This window comes from Cibotium barometz, chromosome 2 (assembly GCF_041138505.1).
Source record: "Cibotium barometz isolate CiBa-2024 chromosome 2, ASM4113850v1, whole genome shotgun sequence".
NCBI lineage: Eukaryota > Viridiplantae > Streptophyta > Polypodiopsida > Cyatheales > Cibotiaceae > Cibotium > Cibotium barometz.
This window is the reverse complement of record NC_141047.1, coordinates 56,435,518-56,463,185: the sequence shown is the minus strand read 5'-3', so window position 1 is coordinate 56,463,185 and position 27,668 is coordinate 56,435,518. Positions and strand designations below refer to the sequence as shown.

Genomic DNA, 27,668 nt, shown 5'->3' with positions numbered 1-27,668 from the left:
TAGTCACACCACTTACGCACCCAATATGAAATTGCCTTTTTCACAGAATCAGCTATCTTTAAAAACAATCATTTAATGAAACCATTGTCACTGATCATAATCCTCAAAATCTCTGGTTAAATCTTTATTTCCAATCATTTCTTCATCGGTGTACCTATCACCTGTCCACTCAGGGGCCTTTTCGATAGTTCCTAGCTCATAGTAACTGGCAATATATTCACATATCAAAATGGAATCTCCGTTGAAGATCAGCAAGATCAACCAATGGATCCATATAAAAGAGCCATGGACTCATCCGTTGAGGAACTAGCAAGGTTAATCAACGAGATCCATGCCCGAATTCAGAAAACAACTCTTACTCCTTATTCAATATCTTCCCCGACATACTTGTGAAAATCTTCGGTGACCCAGAGCCCGAGCACCGTATGGTCAGCACCCTCTAGGATCCTTCGTAGGTCACCTAGCGCTTTACTCATAGGCCGCTTGCTTGGTCCCTCATCCAGTGTACCGGAAGCTCACCATTTAAATCGAACCGAGGCTGGTCAAGACCTCGGTCGAGACCTTGCTCCGTCAGTTGTTGTAACTTTATTAGCTAGGTCTCCATGACCTCTTTCACAAGACGGTCAAAATGCTTCCCCAGCATTCTTGACATAAAACAGTCATTTAAAAACAAGTCATAAATACAATTTCTACAAAACGAACTCTCATCTTTCCACATTAATCAACATTACTTAATCCACATTCATTTCATATAAATTCCCATTCTCATCCGATCACATCATTTTTCATCTCATCACTTCTTTCCTCAATTATCCTCATCAGATCTCATCCACTCGCATTTACCCATATCCACATCTCATCACATCACATTCATTTACATCTCATCCATTCAGACCACATCACATTCAGTTACGTCACATCTCATCGCATTCAGACCTCATCACATTCACTCACGTCACATCTCATTCAGACCACATCACATTCACTCACATCACATCTTATTCAGACCACATCACATTCACTCACATCACATCTCATTCATTCACATCTCGATTCACATGACATCACATCCATTCACATCCCATACCATTCATTCACATCCCGATTCACAGGCTATCACATTCATTCACATCCCTTATCATTCATTCACATCCCATGTCATTCATTCACATCCCTTATCATTCATATCTATCCAATTTACATCACATCTCCTCGCCTCTATTCTCGTTAATATTCATCACATTCACATCCACATATATTCTTTCACATACATCCACATCCATACTTATCACATACACATCCACATCTATCCTTTCACCTACATCTACATCCATCCTTTCACATACATACATCCACATCCATTCTTTCACATACATCCACTTCCATTCTTCACATCCACTTCCATTCTTTCACATACATCCACTTCCATTCTTCACACACATCCACTTCCATTCTTCACATACATCCACATCCATTCTTCACATACATCCACATCCATCCCATATCATTCATTTACATCCTGATTCACATGACATCTCATCACTTCTATTTACATCACATCTATCCATCCATTCATTCACATTTATCTGATTCACATCACATCTATCCATTTATTCATTTACATTTATCTGATTCACATCACATCATCCATCCATTCATTCTTTTATAAAGATCAACTTCAGTGGGAATAACACTTTTACAAAAATCCTTTTATACATCTATTTATGCATAAATTTAATTTTAAGGAAAATAACACTTTCGAAATAAAAATAAATCCTTGATGCATCTTTCTATGCATAAAATAAAATTTAATGAGAATAACTCTTTTGAAATAAAAATAAATTCCTTTATGCATCTTTCTATGCATAAAATCAAAATTAATGAGAATGACTCTTTTGAAATAAAAATAAATTTCTTTATGCATCTTTCTATGCATAAAATCAAAATTAATGAGAATAACTCTTTTGAAATAAAAATAAATTCCTTTATTCATATTTCTATGCATAGAAATTAATTCTAATGAAAATAATGCTTTTATAATAAAAATATTTCCAATATGCACCTTTCTATGCATAGAAATTAATTCTAACGAAAATAACGCTTTTACAATAAAAATATTTCCAATATGCATCTTTCTATGCATAGAAATTAATTCTAACGAAAATAACGCTTTTACAATAAAAATATTTCCAATATGCATCTTTCTATGCATAAAAATTAATTCTAATGAACATAACGCTTTTACAATAAAAATATTTCCAATATGCATCTTTCTATGTTTAGAATGAAAATAACACTTTTAGAATACACAAACGGAGGGGATTACTCTTTTTGAATAACATAAAGATAAAACTTATTTCCACAAAATTTAAGAAAATTTTACCATAACCTCCTTTGTATGGCTGACCATTTTTCAATTTTTACACTCTAAATCTACTTAGAATTTACTCCAAGCTGAATTTAGCACTCTAATTTAATCAATTCCCATTTTTTAAAGAGAAAACAATACGAAAAGTTTAACTCTATTTATTTGATTACACATCTTGGATAAAGAAGGGCTGAGTTCAATGAAGAGAAGGGGGAAGCCTTTCCATCAAGGCATAACATCCAATTTCAATTTAAAAGAAGCAAGAAATCATAAAACCATAGAATAGAATTAGAAAAAAGTAGAAATTCTAACTTACATGGAGTTTTGTGAGCTATCCTTTGACTTGAGGGATTGAGGGTTCTACTCTTGCTTGGATCAAGAGTGGCCACCAATTCTTTGTAGAGGAAATAGTCAAAACAAGTGAATTATCAATGAATTCAATGTTTTTGGCTCCAGGGAGGAGGAGTAGAGTAACAGTGCATAAAACACTATTAACCTTTACAAAGGGGGAGGCTTCTATTTATAAGGAAAAGTGAGCCCCTAACCAAGCAAATTGATTCTAGAATTTTCCAGATCATTTTGGTCACTTTTTGACCGTTTTTAGGTCAGTTTAGCTTACTTTTTGGTTCTAGTTGAAATAGGCGAGAGGAGAGATGAAAATATCTCATTATTTGTGAGTTTAAAACTCATCCACACATGTGAAATAGGGGGCCTCCTTCATGAGGGAAATTCCCCACACTGAGGTGTCAAAAATGCATCATTTCCTCTAAATATCTCTTCTTATTTAACTAATAAACCTTGTCCTTAGTCAACTCTTCATCTTATGTGAGTATTTACTCATTTTTGGGAGATTTTTCTTTTATTCTTCAATTTATCTCCTCCCTACATTTGGATTAATCTTATTGGTCCATAGGAACCTTAATCCAAAATTTTCAAAAAATCTGGATCCTCAGGCTAAGGTCCTTTTTACCTATTTTCAATTTATTCCAATTGTACACTGGAAAGTTCTTTTTGAATTTCTATTTCAGGGGAAATCATTTTAATAAGAAGGAGACCTGCTACTATATATGCAAAAATAATCTATGAAAACTCTAATGGATGACCCAAAAAATGGTTAGGTCATGAAAACTCTAATAGGGATGACCCAAAAAATGGTTGGAAAACATAGTTCATGAACCTCTGAAATGTGGCAAGTGCATTCGTGAGACCAAATGGCATGACTCTATAAGCAAAACAACCTTAATGGGTTGATGAACGTACTCTTTCTTTGGTCCTCCTTTGCTATTATGATATGGAAATATCATGAGTATCCATCACAAACATTATATCATTCGTGGCCAGCCGCCTCATTCAAAATTTCATCCTGGAATGGTAAAGGGAAATGATCTCTTTTTGTGGCCATGTTGAGGGGCTTGTAGTCAACAAAAACCCACCACTTTCCATTCTTTTTAGGAGTCACCACCACAAGAGACACCCATTCAACGTTCTCCACTAGATAAATGAATCCAGCCTTCAACATCTTACTCACTTCTGTTAACAAGGCATCTCTTTGCACCACACCTAACCTTCTTAACTTTTGAACCACAAGCTTTGCTTTTGCCTTTAACTCAATATGATGCTCAATATCCCTTAATCCTATGATTTTTGAATAACGAGTGATGAGCAGAGTGGGATACCTTTTAAGCATGTTGATGTAGGCCTCTTGCTGGTGTTAGGTCTAATGCCAACATTTGTTTCAATTTCTCTTCAGTTTTTGCATCTATCGATTTTGTAGTGTCTCTAGCTCCTATTTAGCTTCCCTATTTTGAAAAGTAAGGCCCATAGCATCAAATGAACTATTCTTGTCAATGCTAAATGTTTCTTTCTTAGTCTCATTGTCGAGTATTCACTACTCTCTTCATCTATTGTGGTCTCATATATCAAATCCACTTCTTTACCCTTGCACATATCATAGGTGATTTTCTAGAAGACCCCTTAGATCCATATGGATTTAGCACCAACATTCATGTTCCCCAACTTTGATCTGCATTTTAGCTATGAGCCAAGGCCTTCCTAGTATAATCGTGTAGCCCTCCCCTTTGCTAGAAATCACACACATGTCAACTTCTACCTCCATTGCACACAACAGTGACTCTCACGACCTTAATGACACCCAAACACTTTATGCTAGAGTTGTTGGCCAAAGTTACCGTGAATGTGGATGGAGAATTGACCTCTAGACCTAGCTTGTACATGTTCCTCTTTGACATTGCACACATTTTGGCCCCACTGTCTACGTACACCCTGGATATCTTGTGACCCTCCAAAATTGGGACAACATCTTTGTGGGGATTGGATTTGATTAAATTGATAGGTCTAATATGCATTTTCCTGGGAATCCTAGTTCTAGATAGTTTTGCCCACCAGTGCTTCCTCAAAAGGGGTGATAACTCCAAGAGTTATAGATAAGTAATATTAGGCTTTTGTGACCTTAAATCAACGGAAAGATTATAAGATTTGAGACCCTTACCCAAATCAAAGTCTTCCATAGTAATCTTTTGCTTAGTTTTCTTGACTCTCTTGCGACTCTCACCTTCCTCCTTGGCTTGGCTTTCCTTCTCTCTCATGGTCTCCTGCGAATCTTCTACTTTGTCTTCCATATATTGAGCTTTGGTCCTCTTGACTATTGTTGGCATGGCCTCTAGTTCTTCTGGGTTCTTTTTCAGGTGTGTCGAGGCCTAAAACATTGACTACTCGATTTTCTCCTACCGGTGGTGGTTGTCATGCCGGTGGTACTGGTGGAATTGCAGCTGCCTATTGTGGTGGAGGCACATCTCTCAGAAGTGGTTGAGGGGGTCAACGCACTGGGCACATACCTCCTTGAGGTCTTCTTTGATATGGGTAGTTATACATCCTATGCCATGATTCATTACAATTATAGCAAATGAGCTTATGTGCTTGCCTTCTTGGTCCTCTTATAGCCTCTTATGGTGCTTGTGGTCTAGGGTTTTGCATCAAGTTGAGGCTCAAGCTTTCTAACTCTTGGATCAATTTATGGAGAACCTCATGTTGTGAGGTTTCAACAAGTGGTGGTGGTGCTCCTAAGGCCACTCATGCTCTTTGTGCCAAGTTAAGTGTTGGAACCTCAGAAGTGTTTCCCTCTCTCCTTCCCATGTCTAAGTCCGATCTAGGCCTATGTGCCTGATATCTCAACTTTATATCTTTTTCCCTAGCCACCCTAAGTGCCTCTTCAAAATTAGTAGGAAACTTGGATTCTACTTCCCCCTTAAACTAGTAATAGATATGTCCCTCTTCAAAAAATTTGGTACTACTTCAAGTGGAAGAGAGGCACTCCATTTAGTCCACAAATCTTGAAATTTAGTTTCATACCTTTAAAAATCTTGGAGAGACTCTTATTGATGTAGGAGCAACTACTGCCATAATCCTTCTAGAGTATCTCCTTTTCCATATTTTTGCAAGAATGCTTGGCAAAGGATCTCCCATCCATCCTCGGTAGCTTGCGGGCGGTAGGGTTTCATACTAGGTTCTATCTTCCTTCTTTAGAGAACAAGGGGAAAAGCCCTAACCTTGATGTCCTTAGTGTCTCTCCCAGAAATGAGATGGGCCATCTCTAAATCATCTAGGAATTCTAGTGCATCTTCATTGGGTTTTCCATGGAAAGTTGGGAAGGGGGTAGCCATTGGTGTAGGTTTTAGAAAGATGAAGAAGGATAAGAAACAAGATGTGGAAAATAACTTTTAAGACACATCAAATGTGAGCTCATAATTAAGAAGGGGAAAAATTAAAGGCTCAAGTGATGCATTGATTTTTGCCAACTGCTCCAAAGAGAAATGCAATGCGTTCCTCAAAATCAGCTTTGTGGCTTATAACCACATGAATTGATAGACTTGGAATAGGTTGACAAGGATGATTTAGCCTAATTCGCAAATTAAAGGTGGTTCATCTTGTTAAGACGGACCTAATTAATAGAGCAATTGTAAACTTAAGGTCTTAAGCTCGCTCCTCAATGGGGGACACCAATTTATGAGGGGGGTTTTCTTGAAAGGTGGCCTCTATCACCTCCCGAGAGAACCACACTCACAAAGACAAACACTAGAGAATTTTTTATCTTAAAATAAGCACAATGGAAGAAGAAAACAAAGGCATCCATTTCATAAACACACACCAAAATCAACTAACCGAATGGAAACCAATGCTCGAAACCATGTGGAGGTATACCCAAGCTTGCTTATTAGTGGTTGGAGACAATGGTTGGAGACAAAGTACATGGAGAGGAAAATTTGTGGGCTATACACTAATCACACATGGATGAGTTATACACACCTATAATGGCATTGGCAAGAACCATATGGTGGAGAAAACACCCCCAAATCACTAGCACATGGGTTGATAAGTAGAGCTTTGTAGAGAGTTGGGGTAAGGGAGTGAGCATGGGGAGAAGACTAAGGACTTTATGATGGCAGGGGTGTTGGGAAGAAGGAGGTAAACATAAGCTTGAGGGATAAGGAGGAAAGAAGAAAGATGTGTCCCCCTTGATGGTGATAGATGGCCCATTTTTATAGGTGGAGGGGGACTCCCTTAGCAAAGATATAAGCTGTGTGAAAGTGGTTTGATGAAGAGGTTATAATTGGACCATGTCTTAGCTATTGCTAGGTCCAAGGTGGTGGAGAAAGATACCAAAAGATATTACAATTTTCCATTTGAGCCAAGGTTTTCAAAGGTTATATTAAATAGGTGTGGGGTGAAAACATTACAAAGTGGGGAGTGTGATTATGGGTAAGAGAAGAATGAGGAGGAGATTTAAGCAAGCTGTCCAAAATTTTTGCAAGCTAGTATTTTGGTTGTAACTTTTTCTATGTATCTCGGATTGAGAAGCTTCAAAAAGTAAAGTTGAAGTTCGTGCTCGTTCTACAAAATTTTTTTACATGAATTACATTGTATGTTGTGAAATTTGATTGCCAAATTTTGAGTGGAAGATGCTCAAAAATTCAAAATGAAAATTTTGCCTATCCCAAAATAAAAGTCTTCCAAGAGGGCCCCTTATTCTTTATTTGGAAGATGCTTCCTTAGTCCCTCACCACAAAAGAATAAGGGATGTGAATACACATGGTGTCTGGACTTAGCACTTTAATGCAAGGTCAAAGTAGTCCCCACTTGTAAGAGCATGTTAGCAGCCCCTTGTATCCATCTTAAGCAAGATATGCATACACCTCCCAATAACATTATGATATTGGAAAATATTGACTTATTCACTCACTACATAATAACGCATATCAATAACTAAGGTATGCCTCCCACCCATTCATGGCTTCATTTTGTGATGAGTCCTATTGGTGTGCACTTAGTTTGTCAAGAGTTATTCATGAATGCAAAAATTTCCCCTTAATAGGTTGAAACTTATTACTCTAGATAAAACCACCCAACAATAGAAATGAAAATACTTAATGTACATATATATACATAGATGTAGGGGGAACATAGTATTGTGTATGATAAATAACAAGGAAAAATATGTGATTTTTACATAAGTTATAAGGTCTAAAAAAATACCCATAGTAATGACAAGGTGTGAAATAATTGCAAAAAAATAGGTTTCTATAAAACATATCTCAACATGCTATGTACAAACCATCATCAATCTTGCACCTCAGTCGGCACCATCGCATGGCTCATCACCTATTCACAAACCCATGTCACTTAAAATAACTAATTGGAATCCACATAATCAATCTAGATATGAAAATATAAAATAGGTAGAAAAACATACACCAATAATACACTAGCTCACATGGAGAGCAACCGTAAAACTAATAACTAATAACACTATCCTGGCCCCAAATATATATACCAATAACATCGAGTCATTTGAATATGAAGTGGTCTCCCCCGTGATACAGACCAAGCATGGTCACCTAGGTGTCCTGAGAATAAACATAATGGGATAAAACCTAGCATATTCATGACTAAAATTTGCACCTATACATTGCTTTATTCAGGTGATCCAAACTTGGGGTCTTATTATACTAATAATTTGAGGCCTTACATCCTCTAACCATTGTGTCTTCTTTAAGCATTCTTTTTATACACTTTTCACCTTCTTATATTTTCTAATTTAGCTTATTGCATATCAATGGAAAGTCCCTTGTGAGCCTTAGGATGCTTGAGATTCACCCTCTAGCTTTATGCTCTCTTAGAACACTTAGGTGCTACAAGTTTTCCAATCTTTCATACTTTTCTACTCTTTTACTATCATGAAGATCCAAAGGCAATTAGTTCCTAGGTTCCCTATGTAGTGGATGATGTGGACATCTTGTGCAAGGATTGAGTCCTGAGTTTTATTATGTATGCAATCGTTTTCTATGAAGTGCAATGTGCAGGGAAGAGGGTTGATGAGCGTAGCAAAAATAGGACTCAATGAATGGGTGCAGAACTACATCAAAAGAAAAGCCACAATGAATGGCCGGGGACTACATCGACAGAAAAGCCACAATGAATGGGCGAGGACTACATCAACAGAAAGGCCACAATGAATGGGCGGGGACTACATCAACAGAAAAGCCACAATGCGAGGTTTGTATGGGCCACATGTGTGCTTGAAATGGACTCTCTACACTATTATGCATGCCTAGGAATGGGTGGGTTGGGTTGGTTTAGACCGAATTGAGTGGGGGGTGGGGTGGCTCGATGTAGGTTTTTTGGACTTTTTTGTTAGAAGATTTTAGACTTTACGACTATAGCCTTAGACTATCTAGGCATGTGCCTGCAAATGATTCTAGCTAAACTAACTCGAATTGCAATGGGCAGTGATCTAACCGTGGGTGGGGAGCCAAAATAAGTAGTAAAAGGAGCATGTTTGGGAGGGTTGATGTTGGTGTTGCTTTGTAGTGTGCTTGCAAGATATTGTTGCTTTGTTGATTACTTGTATGGTGGTCTTCTTCTTCTCGGGCTGCTTCTTTTGGTTTGTGACTTAGGCTTTGCGGGCTGCTCGGATCGTCATTTGTTCTTGGATCATCATTTGCTTTGCCATTCTTGTAGCCCTTTTTTGGGGTAGTTTGCTTTTTCGGTCTTCTTTTCTCATCTCCGTTTCCTTGTCACTTCCGGTCTTCTTTTTGCTTGTACATCTTGATTTGGGAGGCCTATGGGACTCAACAGCCTTTAAATGGGGTGGACACCCCTGGTAGGCCATTGGTAGCCTTGGTCCTTGACATGGGGCCCTGCCACACGACCACATGCCTCTGTCACCAAGCATTTCTTTTTTTTTTACAAAATAAATTATATTTTGAATATTTTTTATTTTTATAAATTAATTTTTAAAAACTCAAGGTTTTCTTTAGTATTAAATAAAAGAAAAAAGAAAGTTGTATAAAAAATAAAGAAGGGTTCTCGGGAAAAAAAATTAAGCAAGAGGGGTTTTGTTCATGTGTGGGAAAATGTGGAGAGGGACTGCACATGTGTGGGAAAATGTGGAGAGGGATTGCACATGCATGGATGTGTGTGCACAAGTGTGAGAGTGTATATGTGAATGTGTGTGTGTGTGTACATACAGTGGAGGTGCTTTATGTGTATGCATACGGGTGTACGTACAGTGGAGGTGCTTTATGTGTATGCATATGGGTGTACGTAGAATGGAGGTGCTTTATGTGTATGCATATGGGTGCAAGTACAAGTGAATATTTTTAGATTATACACATGTATGCATACGCATATGCATACACGTGTATGCACATGCGTATGCATAAGTAAAAGTGTGTGTGCGTGCAAGTGAATGTGTTGTGCATGCGTAGTTGGAGAGGGGGGGTGGTACGCACAGATAGACCACCCAAGGGCCGAGGGAGTATGTGCATGTCATACACGTATGTGTTACAAAATGTGCATGTGTAGGAGTGTGCAAGTGTATAGAGGGATTGTGTGCGCGTGCACGTGCGAGTGTTAGTGGGCTTTGGTTGTTTTTAGTTTTGTGAATTCAACTTGAGAATTTGGCCTAGGTAGCAAGTCATAAAATTTCTTAAGCTGAGCATTATAAGGGGATTTTGATTTTAAGACTAAAAAATAGATATTTTCTAAATTGTATATGATAATGAAATAGTAGATTTTAGAAAAAAAAAATATTCTACTAGGTAAAGAGCTAGAAAAATTCTTAAGCAGGTCATTACCAAAAAATTGTGGGGATAAATCTTAATTTTGAGCTTTCGAGCTACACAATGTACATTAGTAATTTACCAGAGAAAAATAAAAAAAGTATTTTTAAAAATGTTCATGGGGATTTTGGTGGTGTGAAATTTAGGGCAGATAAAAGTGACCATTTGGGCATGTAGGTGTGTGTAGATAGGGTGTTATGGTGATAAATCTTGATTTCAAGCTGGGCAAGGTACATTAGCAATTTATTAGAGAAAAAAATAAAGTATTTTTAAAAAGTACAAAAAATACTATTGAAATTTTTTGGGAAGGGGTCAATGTGTAAGTAATTATTCCGGTATGTAGATGTGTGTAGATTGTAACCTTAGTCAATTAGAACTTATTAATAAGGAACCCACTTACCCATTCTAAGCCATGTGTCTCCCATATGTCTCCCATACCTCATGCTAGAATGGGAAGGATGCTTCTCACCTCTCACCTCCTCCCATCCTCATCCTAGAACCTAGAATGGGAAGGATGCTTCTCACCTCTTACCTTCTCCCATCCTCATTCCATGGGAGACCCATTTCTCCTACCATATTTGACATGTCTAGAGGTGGCTGAAAAATATGCCTACTTCCTTGCTCCCTTGTGTTTGCTTTTTGTCATTACCAAGTTTTCCTTTTGCTGCCTATTGCCTCCTTCTACCTCTCCACTTCCGGGTGTTTTTGGAGCCATTTTTGGAGCTAGAGGACAATGTCCTACTCTCTCAAAGTCAAGTTGTGTGTGCTATAAAAAAAAATTGTGATTTTTTATAAATTTTTATCGATTAAATATTAATTAAGTTTTCCCCAAAGTTTAATTATACGTCTAATGTGGTGTGGAGTATTGTAGAGTGCCATATAGGAAGCTAATTCTTAGAGCTTTCGTATTCTTCTCTCTCTTTTACCCTCAGTTTTGAATTAGAGAGATCTTCCTCATAAAATGAATCAAGGGAAGTTAATTAATTATAATTATGTGTAATGATAAGAATATTAAGAGAAATGAGATTGTGTGGATAAGCTATGTCCTATTCAAATTTCTTGCTAACGTTAGGTTGTTTGTGAGAATTTATCTCGTAGAGATCCTCCCCTTTCCTTGTGATTTTTTAATTATTATGTATCTTAATAATTAGGTTGTTTGTGAGAATTTCTCCCATAGAGATTCAACCCCTTCCTTATGATTTCTTCATTATTAAGTATCTTTTTAAAAGTCTCTTTTATAATTTGTATGAAGATTAGAGATTAATTCAGCTCTTCTTATTCCCTAAAAAGATTATATGATGCTAATTATTCGAGCTAATATAAATAATTAGGGTTAGAATTCTGATGCTTCTTGAGTAGTAAAAAGATGCTTTGCATTTGTAATTAAATTGGGATTGAGCGAGATTAAATTGACCTTGTATATCGGATATACCGCAAGCTATGGTTTCCCTATAATTGTACCATGAGAGAAGTAGTGGATTTGTTTCCTTATCAATGAAAAGTTGGGTGTGCGTGAGTAAAATGAACTACCTTCTCCTAAATTTGGGTCTTCTTGTTCCTTCTGAGAGAAAATGTGAATCGACAAGTTATCGTAATTCAAAATCTATTTCGGTGCTTCCATGGTAGCTTCAAGATTTACCTCACTTAATTAGCTTAATTAATACTCTTAATTAACTCAAATCACTTAGCAATTATATCGGAAACACAAAAGGGCAGCTTCTCTTCACTTCATTTGGTGTAATGTTCTCTACTAATCAGCACCACCACCGCCCCCCAGTTACATTGCTTAGGGACTCTTAAAATAACCATGAGAGATGCATCCAAATATAAATTTATCTTGGCATTTTCACTTTCTAAGGGACACTTCTTTATACATCATTGCTTATGTTAAATGGGAATGCCCTTTCCACAATTACTTTCACCACTTAATCACCCATTTTCTTTAACCTTTGACCTACTAGCCTTTGATTCAATTCCCCTCTATTAAGGTCCATACTCTCCCCTTTGCTCTATGCTTGTACCCATTCGTGACTTGTATTTCTAACAGGTCATGTTAACTTTCACATGACTCTTACTTCTAACAGGTCATGTTAACTCTCACATGACTCTTATCACATTGTCGACACCCTCAAAGATTAAGTGTTCTTACAACTATCACACAGACATGGAATTTGTGGAAGATGTACTGCACATACAACTACTCTTCAACACACAAAAACATCTACTGTATCCATCTCTTGAGACTCCTTCATATGTTTTGACTCTCAAATCTTGGGGACAATGAAGTACCCCTCACCACCATGGGTCCTCATAGGTCCTTCATATGTTTTGACTCTAAAATCTTGGGGACAATGAAGTACCCTCACCACCATGGGTTCCCATCATTGCCCACCTATGAGAAGATGTACATTATGGCCACTTACCCCTGCACTTGCATACCACTGTATTCTCAAACCCATGCTCATTTACTTTTGTAACTTCATTACGCATACCACTGTATTTTCAAAACCATGCTCATTTACATTTGTAACTTCATTATCTGAAGCCTAAGAAATAAAGTCATCATACCTTCATGCATCACACTTGCCTCACTACCTTAAGCTGAAAAGAAGATCCAAAGCTCAAAGTAAGAGGAACTAGCAACTGATAACATCAAGGAGCTTCAAAGCTGTTAAGCCTACCCATAGTTGACTTTCACCAAAAGATGATTTAAGACTTATTTGAAGGTTACACTGCCTATAGTGAGTGCCCAGCCTTCACCTCAATTTTACCAATTTTGAGTTGTGTTAGTTGCACTAATGCAAACTTGCTACACACTTTCATCCTAGAATGAGCGAGTTAGTGCACTCGTATTTGATATGTACTTGTATATTCCTAATCTTCAGAGTCTCATTATTTAACATCCATGTTAACAATATATGAATCCATTTTAACTATGCTCAACACTTGCATGGGCATTCCATTTCACAGCCAATAATGCAGGACATTCACAGAGGAAAATTGTGCAGGAAGGTAGCTAGCAAGGTGCATCAGTATTGGTATGAAGCCACAGCATAACTGATAGTTTGTGCTATAAATGTGTAACTTACACATGTCTACTATGATGCAGAGGTCATACAAATGACCTTTGCTAAGCAAGTAGGCCAACTCAAGCAAGTTACATACAAATGACCTTTGCTAAGGCAGCAAGTCAATTGAAGAGAGTCGCATGTCCGAAGCAGGAGGGTAAATGGGGAAGTTAGGGGGCCACTCATGTTGTGGGAGATCATCCCCACCTGTATGAGGGCCCCAGCAAAGGCCATAGATAATTATTTTTCTTTATTAAAAGTCATGGGTGCACAGGGCTTTGCAAAGGATGAGGGTTGAAAGCTCACAAACATATCTTTAAATGAAAGCTGAGAAGGTGTACCTTCAAACGCATGACCAAGGTCGACTACCAACAACAAAGTAGTAGCCTGCAAAGCAAGCTCATAAGAGCCTTAAGCCCATTGCTTAAAGGGCTGAACAGCCCTCTAACTTACAATAATTAGGCCACATAGCAAGCCAGCCTTGGAGTACAACTTATCACTAGAACAGAGATGGAAGTGCAGATTAAACCATGCTTAGAAGCTGTAGTTGATGGAGAGGGGCTTTTTTGGCTGCTGTTGCTGCGATGGGGACCTGTTGGCATCAACATTGAAAATCTCGGGGGAAGACGAGGAAGGGGCTTGCAGGTCATCATCTGCAAAATCGAAGGCAGGGTGGGAGAGGAGGCTCTTGAGGAGCTGCGTACCGCGGAGGGCATTGGTGAGCGGGAGGTGGCCCTCCGGCGTGGCAGGGCCAAGCTCCCACATAAACTCAGTCGGGAATGCCCTGTATGTGAATTGAGGAGACTCAGAGTTCAAGGGCTTCATCCAGCCCACCTTCTTGAAGAATGCCGTACAGTCCCCATCCACCCTCTTCATGATCTTTCTCTGCACGCTGTACCCGAATTTGCCATTGCTGTAGCCCCTCCACAGCCTGTCTATGGTGCCCAGATCCTCCTTTGGCATGAACTGGACCTCGGAGAAGAACACGTACTTCCTCTTCGCTGCATTCTCCCCTGCCAGCACTATTATCAAGCGCCTTGTCTCTTCATCAGCAAGCTGCCATTCACCAGAGGCCAAAAGCTCCTGTAACTTTTGGTAAGAAATGCCCACCTCTGACTCCAAGCTTATGTCGATGGCGCTCACCCCTCCAACTGCACAAACCCTCGTTTCTGCGCTCCTCCTACTGCCATGAGACACAGCCCTAGCGCTCAATGTGAGGGCGGCGCTATGGTGGTTTTGCCGCAGCGTGGAGAAGCTTGCTGGGCTCATCACAATCTCAGCCTCACACTTCACATTCAACTTCTGCACGCATTCTATAGACTGCAGAGCCGAGCTATGAAGGGCTGCCATGCGAGGAAGCAAGGAAAGAAACCCCCCTTGTCAACAGCGAAGCAGAGAAGGACACAGTGAATAAACCTGCGGCTCGCCTTCGCAAGATGCTATCCCCAGCTTCATCAATGGAGAGGAGTGTCGGTCATTCGATACATACATACATATGGGGAAAGGCGACTCTGTGTAATCTCCCACCAGATAACAAGGATAAGATTTTAGCGCCCATTTTCTATTCGCCCCTCTTATCGTCCACTAGCTTTCCTCCATCAGCCCGACCACTCTTCTTCCACGTGGCCCTTTTTTTTTTTTGCCATCCCACATGTGATGACTCACCTGTGCATCCTCTCAAACTGTGTGCGTGCATGTGTACATGCGCGTGCGCGTGCGCGCGCGCATGCGCATGTATGTGTTGTACTACAACATAGGGTACATGTGCCCATTCACTAAGAAAGCACCAACCAAACAAGAAGGCCATTTTCCCTCTACATTTGCAAGACTTCAACAATCCTTAACAAATTTACCTTTTCATGGAGCAAAGAGAATGTGTGTCTGCACTTGCACCTGTGTTGGTGTGCATGAGCAACAAGAAATCCATAATGACAACTACTATAGGCACATGCACATGAACACATTGCATCTAAACATGCATATGGATGCCAAGTTTAGCTATGTGTGTGTGCATATGTGATACTAAAACATAGTTGGAAGCCAATGAGTAGATCGTCTCATCCATGTAAAAGAAAAGTGTGTGTATATGTTCAAAAGGAGTGAATTGGTCAAGGTTCGCATGATAATTGTACTCATAATGAAACTGTAGAACTTTTGCCTCTACAACATATGTATAGACTTATCACTTGGATGGTGAAATTTGCATACAAATTATGTGTCGCTATAGAGGATATAAATTTTGAATAGCACTCCTCAAAGCATTTAGAATCCCATAATGCAAATATGACTAATCACTTAATCCTCTTTTCTCTCTAATCCTTGTGAATTTGATAGTGCATGTCCTAGGTGAGAGTCCATGGTAGTGTTTGGGCATAGCTACCACCTTATAGTGGTAGCTATGCCCATAGAGCGCAAACTATGACTTATGTATTCCAGATCGCTTCTCGATGCCTCTATCATCCTGGTGAGAATAGTGCATAATATTTTGTTTGTTCTCTCGGCTTTGGCCATTTGCTTATGGGTAGCAAGGAGTCATGACTTTTAATACACCATAATGAACTCTTTAGGCAACAACTCCACCACTTAGTTTATGTGTACTGCGATTGCTCACTATTTCTAGTGGTGGGCTAACTGAAATAAATAATCAAATTTTCATAGAGGTACTTAACTTGGTGGTAAAGCTTACGCCATCATTTTGCATAGCTTTGGCGTTAGCTATCAGCAAAGTGTGTTCTACCTATGCCAGAATAGGCTTATTGAAGAATGGCATTAAAGTTAATGACATCTTCATGGATGCATTTCCTCATGATACTGCATTGATCCTTCTTGTAAAGCATTCCCATTATCAATTGATAGGGGGTTGTCTTCCTAATGAGGTGTTTGGCTTTGTCCTCATTGATGGACAATCAATTGTGAATCTATTAGTAAAAAGTATGCAATGTCTTCACTTCATTCTGGTATGTACTCAATGTGGAATAATGGAGCATGGAAAAGATCATCTTTTTCCACTTGGTTCTCTATTTAGAATTTTTGAAAGGTGATTACCAAAGTGATAATTCAGAAAATTATGTGTAGCCCCATGATCAATCATGACACAAACTCTTCGTCCGCTAATGTGTCCATGCGTCTGAGCCAAATCATAAGGCCCGAAAGAGGGTACCCACATCGTAGAGGTTACACAACACTCATTCGTGGCATCAGTATGGCATACTTAAACTTCAGAAAACTTTTGAGAAGCTTCAAGTGGCAAGACTTGCACCGTGTGCACTGCCTTACCACCGCCCTTATCGACATCTTTGCCACAGTTTTTTGGACAATTCTGTTTATCGTGATCAGCAGCCATGCAAATAAAACATAGTTTTTCCTTTTTAGCTTGCTCATAACCCTTGGTCCCTTAGTTTTCTTAACCGCGTCACTACCTTGTTTGGCCCCCTTCCATCTGTTTCCCTTAGAACTATGGAAGTCGGATGCTCCAACCCAAGGTATCTTGGCCATGTGTTTCTTCTCAATATTATCATTGAAGATCTATGCACTCTTTATGGCATCTTCTAAAGTTTTAGGATATTAAGTTTTAACCTTAGTCTTATATTCAATATCTAGACCACACACAAAAACCTCATACTTTCTCAAAATCATTCAAACCCTCAAGCTTGAGAATGATCTCACGATACTTAGAAATATATTAGTTCAACGTAAGACCTTCCATCTTACAATTGTCCCAAGCATTCCAATTGTAATCCTTCTCGTTCTCGGTAAGAATTCTTTCCGAAAAAGTGCCTCAAAAGCAATCCATCTCGTAGGCAGATCGCTCTCGCCAAGGCTCATCCACCACTTGTAGGCCTTGCCCTCAAGCGTAAGACTTGTCTCGAGATCGCGAACAACATTAGGAAAACGCTTCAAAAGGTGCACGACCATCCACTTTTGTAAAAAAATGTTCACTGCATCTTTAATATGCTCCTTCTCTTCCCCGTGCTGCGGAACACACGAGGCTTCATGCTCTTGAGCATAGCTACCACTTCCTGATTCCCGGGTGTTTCGGTGTCTTGAGTTGACTCCCAACGAGTAGATGCCCCTGGAGTATCAACCAGGACACTCTGAAACCCTGAACTAATGCTTAAGAGTCTCTTTCATGGTCTGTACACTATAAGAAAGAACAAGTAAATTTATTCAATATATCATGATTCTAATAAAGTATGTGCACGTAAATCCACAAATTCATGATCACCCACATCCATATTGGTATCCAAATATGGATAACCACCATGCTACTGACCCTCGAGGTTCTCGAAAACTTTAGCGGAGGTCATGGTAACAAATCAAATTGAGGTCATGGTAACAAATCAAATTCGTATGCAAGATGAAGACTAGTACATGACCAAAACCAGCTCACCGAAAATCGAACTTTTGCTGCTATCTCTGAAGTGATTCTGCTCGTCTGCACACGCTCCGTGTTGTTGATGCACTGTTGTTTTTCTTGTTGTGTGGTGCTTGGCCACTCTCGTCCCCTTGCTATGTGCGCTCTATAGAGAAATAGAGAGAAAAAGTCCCCTATCTGATGTGGCTGGCAAGATAGAAAGCCTCCTGCTGTTGATCGCCAAAAATTGATGAATAGGGATGCCGAACGGTACTACGCGTGAACAGGTTCCAAAAACCTTAGCTTAGGGTTGATTTTTTTAAATTAAGACTGAATCAAAAGCTTTATATTGTCTCGGTGGGCGTCAGCAGACCTACTGTGCAGCAACAGAGAGAGAGTCGTATGGCTGTAGATAAAAGAGCAAGGTGGTGCTTAGGTCTTTAAGGCAACCCCCCCGGCCTCCTCCACACACACACTAGTTAGTAGTCAGTAGCCAGCAACAAGGCCGGACAGACGGAAGCCGACAAAATTCCCAGTGTCCATGGACGGCAACGGAGAGCAACGAAAATCCGTGACGGAAGTTGCAACGTCGATGAAAATTCGATGACAAAAACCCCAAATTTGACGCAATTCCACGCCTCTGCAACAACTGAGAATAGCCGTGTGTGTGCTATGGCTGTCGTGCACAGCCTGTTGTGTGTCTGTTGCTTGTGTTAAGCGCCGGTGGTTCTCTTGTGGCCGGCTGTTAAACTTGATGATGGGATTCCACGTTCTCTTCTTAGATGAGTGTCATCATCCAATAGAGTCCCAAACTTGTCATCCTTCCCTTCTTGACAACCTTTTCACTGAAAACCCTACTAGATCTCCAAATCTATTGAAGATCCATGCATTTATTCTATCATGTCTCCTATCTCTTTGTGCCCTGTCCTTCAACACTTTCTTTGGTCTTTTTTTCCTGAGTATGGAGTCTGGCACTCTCACTCCACCCCTTGGAGGATCATCCTCCCTTGGAACCATGGCCTGAAAGCCTTTCTTGGTGTGCCCCAAGTGGCAGTCGACTTCCCCTTGGGTCTTGTGGAACAACACCAACCAACCTCCTAGGAACTTCTTCAATGTCTTGTGTTCCTTTCCTTGGACTGTTCACCTTCATCTAGGATTGAATCAGTGTTTAGCCTTGTTGAGCCTAATGCTCTGATACCAATGTTACAGGTGGAAGCTCTAGGAGTCTTCTTTCAACCCTAAACACCCGCCTAGAACATTCTTGATTCAAAACGCATACATAATATAGAGCGGAGAGAGAGATAGCTGAGTATTCAGTATATTCATAATGTACAAAATGGTGTACAAGACTAGTGATAAGCTGCCCATCAAAAGGTCGTACTTCACCTAATCTGATCCTAAGTCTATGACTCAATCCATGGAGGACTGAATGAGTTACAAGAACTTAGCACAATGCTATTTATAGCCTTGGAAAACCAATATGGATTGGCCAACCTACTATCAGCTAGGTTCCTGGATAAGTCTCCTTCATTTGCAACCCCAACTCAGATCAATCTCCATACATGCTAATCGACAATCGAACCCTTAGGTTCCTCTAGTGTCTTCCCTACCCACACCTAGCTAATGGAGTTCTTGAATCTAGTCCAAAACTAGTTCTATTCTTGTTCTTTATCTATTGCCCTTCAAGGATCAGCCATGTGGGGTTTGATGTGGATGGAGTGGCAAGTACCCTAGATTTGCACATTATTATTAGGGAGTGTCACTTCTACATCATCGATTATCAGTCATATTATGCACAATTTGTGCAGTATATTTCTTCTCTCTACATGATTCTTTCTTGTGAGAGCGTGGTATCACTTGGTGACAACGATGGGTATGGTTGGATCGATATGGTGCACACAGTTTAAGAGCACACGATAGTTCTATTGGCTTTATAGATGGCACCATCACAAATGGGCGTTGAGACCATTTGGAGATTCTTCAAGACTAGGCATGTGAGGGGAGAGGAGTATGATAGAGTAGGTGCATGTGCTAAACATGCTCTTCATCATTACCAGCTTCAACATGATGCAGAAAGATTTCGAGGTGGGCCTAGGTGGTGGATTGGTGTGGTCAGCATTTGGTAGGGAGTGGAACATCTTCATATCCCTACTATGAGGCCAGGCATTTTTTGGTGTGTGGATGGTTGCATGATTGATCGCACATTGCATGATTGTGAGACACTTAGACTCCATTCCATTTAGGAGTATGATGGCAACATATCCCAGTATCTTCACTTAACATTTTACATGCGTTTGTGGGTGACACACAAATTGTACTATGTCTGCATGGGTTTTGTTTGAGCAAGTGTTGCCTCTCGTGCGCTTTCCATTGACTTTAAAGAAATGGACGTGGGATTTAGTGGCCTTTCAGTTTTTCCATTTAACAATTGTGAGTCAATCAAGATTAACCTTGATTGGGTATGCAACACCAAACATGGATCTTAGCCACTTATAATGGCCAATCATGAGAGCATATTAGATACTTTAAGAGCATAAGAGGTTGGTTATGGTGGCTAGGTTTTTTGGAGCCAGTTTATTACTTATTATGATTTTTAATTAGAGAGATAGTATATAAACAATGATGGCTAAACTTAGACTACTTGGGTTTGATGAGACTATATGGGGGGTGCGGAGGATCGATGCTCGATGGTGACCATACAAGTGTGTGTGGAGGGTACCCCTCCCCCCACACACTTATAAATTTTAGTCATCATTGGCAGACATCATTCAGGCGATCATTTTCTAGGCGGGTTTTGGGCCCAAATGCACAAAATATGGGTTTTCTAAATCTCGGCATGCTCAAACAATGACAATGGTGACCAAACTTTACAGGTGTGTGGGGTTATCCCTTGCAAAGAGTTCATATATGGTGCTCCATCTCACTTTTTTTATGTAGGTTTCTCCAAGAGGAGGTGCCCCTTGCAAAGTTCAGATATGGTGCTCTATCTCGTATTTTTTACATAGGTTTCTCAAGAGGGGCCAAATGCATAAAATATGGGTTTTCTAAATCCTTTCATACTCGAACAACATTCGATGGTGTGACTAAAATTTGCAAGTGTGTGGGGGGTACCTTTCTCCACACACAAGCACAGTTCAGTCATTCAGGCAAGACATGGTGTCCCATCTCACGTTTTATTTTCTCCAAGAGGGACCAAACGCATAAAATATGCGTTTTCTACATGGCGACATAACTTTGCAAATGTGTGAGCAGTAACCCTCTCCACACACTTTCAAAGTTTGGTCATCAATGGATGTCATTCAAGTGAATATGGTGCTCCATCTCACATTTTATATGTGAGTTTCTCCCATAGGGGCCCAAATGCACAAAATATGGGTTTTCTAAATCAGTTCATGCCCAAAACAATGCCCGAAATGATGATAATAGTGACCAAACTTTGTAAGTGTGTGGGGGGAACCCCCCTCCACACATTTGCAAAGTTTAATCACCATTGAGCATCGTTCGAGCAAGATATGGTGCTCCATCCCACTCTACACACTTGCAAATTTTAGTCACCATCGGATGTCGTTTATGCAAGATATGGTCCTCCATCTCACATTCATCAATGGATGTCGTTTATGCAAGATATGGTGCTCCATCTCACATTCATCAATGGATGTCATTCAAGTGAATATGGTGCTCCATCTCACATTTTATATGTGAATTTCTCCCATAGGGGCCCAAATGCACAAAATATGGGTTTTCTTAAATTTCATGCCCAAAACAATGCCCGAAACGATGATAATAGTGACCTAACTTTGTAAGTGTGTGGGGGGCACCCCCCTCCACACATTTGCAAAGTTTAATCACCATTGAGCATCGTTCGAGCAAGATATGGTGCTCCATCTCACATTTTAATGCAAGATATGGTGCTCCATCATTGCCCAAAAATAAAATAAGAATAAAATCTTGGGAAAAAAACATTTTTTGTAATAAAACAAAATAAAATCTTAAAAATATATTATTTTAATTACTTTATTTTTGACGAGGTGTGTGTGTGTGTGTGTGTGTGTGTGTGTGTGTGTGTGTGAGAGAGAGAGAGAGAGAGAGAGAGAGAGAGAGAGAGAGAGAGAGCATGAAAACCTCCCCTGAGAAGAGAACCTAACCAAGGAGAAGACTTGGCAACGTAATAAATATGGCAAAGCCCAAGAATCAGTCAGGCTCCACATCTCCCTCCAAGGTTTAAAAAAATTATTTGATCATGCTAAATCAAGTGAGCTAGAAATGTCCCAAAGGTCGTCGGGGGTGGACAATGCCACAATCGGCCAAAAATCCAAGATTTCATTTTCAAGTCATGCAAGTTTTGTCATGATTCACTCCTTTTCACTGCCATTGCCATGCTTCAAGCACACGGGTTGAGTAGCTATAATGTTTTAAAAAAGAGGGGCTCAAACAACAACCCAATCCATTCAGCCATGTCCAGCAAGCAACCCTTGCTTGCAGTTTACCCAATGTACATGCCATACTATGAGTTTAAATTCTTCCATTCTCATGGACAAGCCAAACTCATTCACACCTACCTTATCACATCGGCTAGCCTCGATACACAAATTAACACACAATTTCCTACCTCAAACCATGTGCAAGCGTCAAAGAAGGCATATAAATAAGTGTCAAATGTGTTGGATGTTTCACTAGAAGGAGCTTCCACATGGGCCCAACCTTTCCCACCTTTTTGCCAATGTTCGTGCACGACACCTACAATATACATACGGGCTTTGCATCTAGTAGTAGACACATTAATAGGTGCTGATATCACAAGCACTTGCATGGGGAGGACCATGGCGGGCATAAGCCTAGCCCATGATACAACCCTTTAGCCATTTATATGGTAGTGATGTGTGGACATAGGCTAATAATGGGCCATGGTAATTTTTTCCTCCTTCGGAGTTTTTTTTTCTTGAGCATACGTACACACTCTTATGAGTATTTGTAAATGACCTTATCATATCACTTCACTTGTACTTCACTCATTCTCATCAATCTATTATGCTTATGTGCTGCTACCTTTGTCTCCACTCCAACAATTGGTATTAAAGCAGGTTCTCTTGGCCCTTACCCCCTCGTCACCTCCTTGACTTACTCTCATGATTATCTCATATTGAGATATCCTCTCAGCAGCATAGCTGGTGGAGAAGGTATACCCTACAGTATTCTTTTAACTACGTTAGTAACAAACGCTTTTATGCCTTTTAAGCCATTTCGAATTTCGACTGCAATTTGACGCTTATTCACATGTTGTAAGGTTTCTGTAGATATCCCGAGGGAGTGGCAATTTGAACTGTCTTTGTTCGATTTTAGGTTTGATCCACATACATTTGGTGTATAGAGAGGGTTGTCATTCTTTGTTAGCATCACATCTTCGAGCTCATCATCAATAGCTTTATCAACATCATCATCTTTGTCATCGACTTTTGCATCCCTACTAGTAACATTTTTACTCTACATTATATGCAAATTTTTTGCACACCTTGTAGGTTTCTTCATCAATGGTAATCAAGTGCATATATTATGATGAGACCTTTGAACCCACATGTCTCGTATAGCTACAATCAAGCGTATTATTTCATTGGCTCATGGTTGGAATGGATATCAAGAGACTACCTTCTTGAATGGTGATTTGCATGAGGAGGTTTATCTATCTCAACCTCGTGGTTTTGTTGAGAAGAGATATGAGTATGAAGTATGGACGTTATGAAAAGCCTTGTATGGCCTTAAACAAGCTCCCAGTGCATGGTATGAGAAGATAAATGCAAACAAGATTTACATGTTGGACAGGTACGAGAGATTAGCACATAAATTATGTTCAACTACTACTACTGCCACACGTGCTATGAGTGATGTGGAGCTATGCGTTGCTCACTTAATTTTCGACAGTTTATTGCCCTAAAAGACAAGAGATCATGTAACCTTGAGGTCCTTGTCAAACGTGTATGTAAGGGGTGCATTTTGAGCAAGATGCAACAAGCATCACTCTCAAATGATGGAGCAGTAAGGGTTATCCAAAAAATTACAGCTTATACATAGTGATATATGTGGTCTAATGGAGGACACAATCGATCAAGGGGATATCTCTACTTTGTGTGTTTTATTGATGAATACTCCAGGTATACCTAGATATGTTTAAAAGTAAAGCCAAATGTTTTTACATGATTTAGAAACTTCTTTTCTATTGTTAAAATTGTGGCTACATGTAAATTTGGCACCCTTCGTACAGATCAAGAAGGGGAGTGTATTCATGTATATATGGCTGAAAGAGGTATAAAACATCAATGCATGATGCCTTACACACCTCAACAAATGGTCTGGTTGAAAGGAAGAACATATATCTCATGGACATGGCACATTGCATGGTTAAAGGCCAAGATTTACTCATGTTTTTTGGTTGGAGGCATTTATGTATGCCACTTATGTGCTAAACAGGGGTCTCACCAAGGCCTTGCATATATCTATCCCTTATGGAGCTTGGAATGGAAGGAAGCTCTATGTGGCTCATTTGTGTATTTTTGGTTGTCTTGCTTATGCCCTTGTGCTTGAGCAACAATGCAAGAAGCTAGATGATAAGCTGGTAAAATGCATTTTTGTAGGATACAACTTAGAAAGCAAAGGGTATAGACTCTACCATCTGGACACAAGATAGATGATAGTGAGTAGAGATGTCTTTGTTGAGAACTCATTTCAGCCCATAGTTTTATGCCCAAAAAAATGCATGCTCATAACACATATTTAATACACTCCTACCTTTGTACAATGCAAGGCTGTCATATTTACAGCAAATGAATGCTCAACAAGGTGCTACAAAAATTAGTCCATGCCAGCTAAAAATCAAGTCAAATTTTAGCCCACGAACCTGCTTAATGAGGCAATTATGGATGATGGAGTGGACGATGAAAGAGAAACCATGAAAATGTCCAAGAGTATGTCAAAATGACTGGTGCAAATATTGTAGAATAGGAAATTAGCTACTTCTTTACCTAACAAGACACATGTAGGTTCTCATCACGCATCTTATTATTATGTGGATCATGCTCTCCTTGCGACGAGTATATATAATGAATTGGAACATGTTTCCTTTCAGGAGACATACGAAAATGATTATTGAATGTAGTGACCCATATCCTCATAAATGACACTCGGTATTTGGCATAATTGCCTTATGGTAAAAGGCCATTAGTATTGGATTTATAAGCTTAAGCGTAAAGCTGATGGTAGCCTTGACTACTACAAGGCAAGGCTTGTTACAAAGGGTTATGCTTAGGAGAAGTGCATATATTATGATGAGACCTTTGAACCCACATGTCTCGTATAGCTACAATCAAGCGTATTATTTCATTGGCTCATGGTTGGAATGGATATCAAGAGACTACCTTCTTGAATGGTGATTTGCATGAGGAGGTTTATGTATCTCAACCTCGTGGTTTTGTTGAGAAGAGATATGAGTATGAAGTATGGACGTTATGAAAAGCTTTGTATGGCCTTAAACAAGCTCCCAGTGCATGGTATGATAAGATAAATGCGAACAAGATGTACATGTTGGAAAGGTACGAGAGATTAGCACATAAATCATGTTCAACTACTACTACTGCCACATGTGCTATAAGTGATGTGGAGCTATGGTTGCTCACTTAATTTTCGGCAGTTTATTGCACCTAAAAGACAAGAGATCATGTGAGAGTTGCCAAACCTTGAGGCCCTTGTCAAACATGTATGTGAGGGGTGCATTTTGAGCAAGATGCAATAAGCATCACTCTCAAATGATAGATTAGTAAGGGTTATCCGAAAAATTACAGCTTATACATAGTGATATATGTGGTCTAATGAGGACACAATCGATCAAGGGGATATCTCTACTTTGTGCATTTTAGAAGTGCATATATTATGATGAGACCTTTGAACCCACGTCTCATATAGCTACAATCAAGCGTATTATTTCATTGGCTCATGGTTGGAATGGATATCAAGAGACTACCTTCTTGAATGGTGATTTGCATGAGGAGGTTTATGTATCTCAGCCTCGTGGTTTTGTTGAGAGAAGAGATATGAGTATGAAGTATGGATGTTATGAAAAGCTTTGTATGGCCTTAAACAAGCTCCCAGTGCATGGTATGAGAAGATAAATGCAAACTTGGTTGCAAAAGGTTTTTGTAATAGTCCCACTCAGAGTACCCTCTATGTAAAGAGGATTAAAGGTTGATTTTTGGTCATCATTTTATATATTTATGACATGAAGCTCACACGTCCTATAATGAGGAGAAGATTTCAGCCTTCTTGAGGTTGAATCACTTGTGTCATTTGAGATGAAAAATTTAGGCTCATTGCGTTATTATTTGGGCATGATGAAAAATTTAGGCTCATTGCATTATTATTTGGACATAATGAAAAATTTAGGCTCATTGCGTTATTATTTGGGCATATAGTTTAGAGCATGATGATGGTATTGTGATGTTGGAGTCAAAGTACATATAGAGACTACTTACACAGTTTGGTCTTGAAGATTGTAAGCATGTTACTACACTAGTAAAGATTGGTGCTAGGCTCATTCTAGTGTTTTGACTCTAATTCAACAGCAACAAAACCTTGCCCTCATCTCACTGTATTTTCCGTGAAGAAGCCTAGTCTCTTGGCATCACACTGTAAGCTCGAGGTATAATATCATATCACAACAAGAAGATCTGGACCATAATCTATCCATGCAAATCATTCCATGGTGGTCTTGGTGCTCATTCTGCCAATCACAAGGTGCAGATTGTGCTTCTACTTTTACTAGCTACCTAATTTTGAAGATTCCTAGCCATTTTGACAAGGTGTAGATTGTGCTTCTACCAGCTACCTAATTTTGAATATTCCTAGCCATTTTCACAACAGAATGAGGCCTCGTATGAAGAACTTCTACGTCATCTATGTCTTTTATGCCATCCCGACAAGCTGTCTATATAACACCAAGGCTACCTGAAGCTTCGAACGTGGGGGGATCAATCCAAACCATACCACTTAACTGAAAGAGTGCATAGAGCAGAAGCAAATAAGCACTATAGTGTGCTAAGTAGAGAGTGCAAGAGAGAGAGAGAGAGATATGGAGGAGCAACTATGCTGTCAACCCCCTCGCAAGGAGGATATAAAGGTTCAAATCTGCATGAGAATGACGCAGGCCTAGCTTCTAAAAGGACTCATCAATCCGCTGGTACCAAGCCCATGGAGCCTGCTTCAGACCATATAAAGCTTTCTTCAGCCAGTACACGTGATACTGTTTGCCTAGAACAACAAATCCCGGTGGTTGATTAACATAAGCCTCCTGTGTAAGCTCTCCATTCAGGAAATCTGACTTGACGTCCATCTGGAATACGAGCCATCTATGATGTCCTGCAAGAGCAAGAACAGTGTGAATGGTAGTCATCCAAGCTGTCGGCCGGAGAGCGAAGGTCTCACCGAAGTCAACTCCAGGGCGCTGAGCATAACCCTTGGCAACCAACCTCACCTTGTGCTTGTCCAAGCTCCCATCAACTCGGAACTTTGATTTGAAGATCCAGCGCACACCAATCACCTTACGCTGTAGTAGTGGCCAAGGCACCAATCACCTTACGCTGTAGTAGTGGCCAAGGCACCAAAATCCAAGTGCCATTCCGTTCAATAGCATCCAGCTATGCCTACATAGCACGACGCCAAGGCTCGTGAAAGAGCCTCGTCCACAAAAGTGGGATTAG

General features: G+C 39.7%; 1 protein-coding gene across 1 annotated transcript; it reads right to left on the bottom strand.

The window, feature by feature from the left end:
* Positions 1–13,440: 13,440 nt before the first annotated feature.
* LOC147641244 (tetrapyrrole-binding protein, chloroplastic-like) lies at positions 13,441–15,087 on the bottom strand. Its single transcript, XM_086819554.1, has one exon. It carries the CDS (start codon positions 14,922–14,924, stop codon positions 14,109–14,111), a length of 816 nt encoding a protein of 271 aa, XP_086675680.1. The 5' UTR covers positions 14,925–15,087; the 3' UTR covers positions 13,441–14,108.
* Between the last annotated feature and the right edge of the window lie 12,581 nt (positions 15,088–27,668).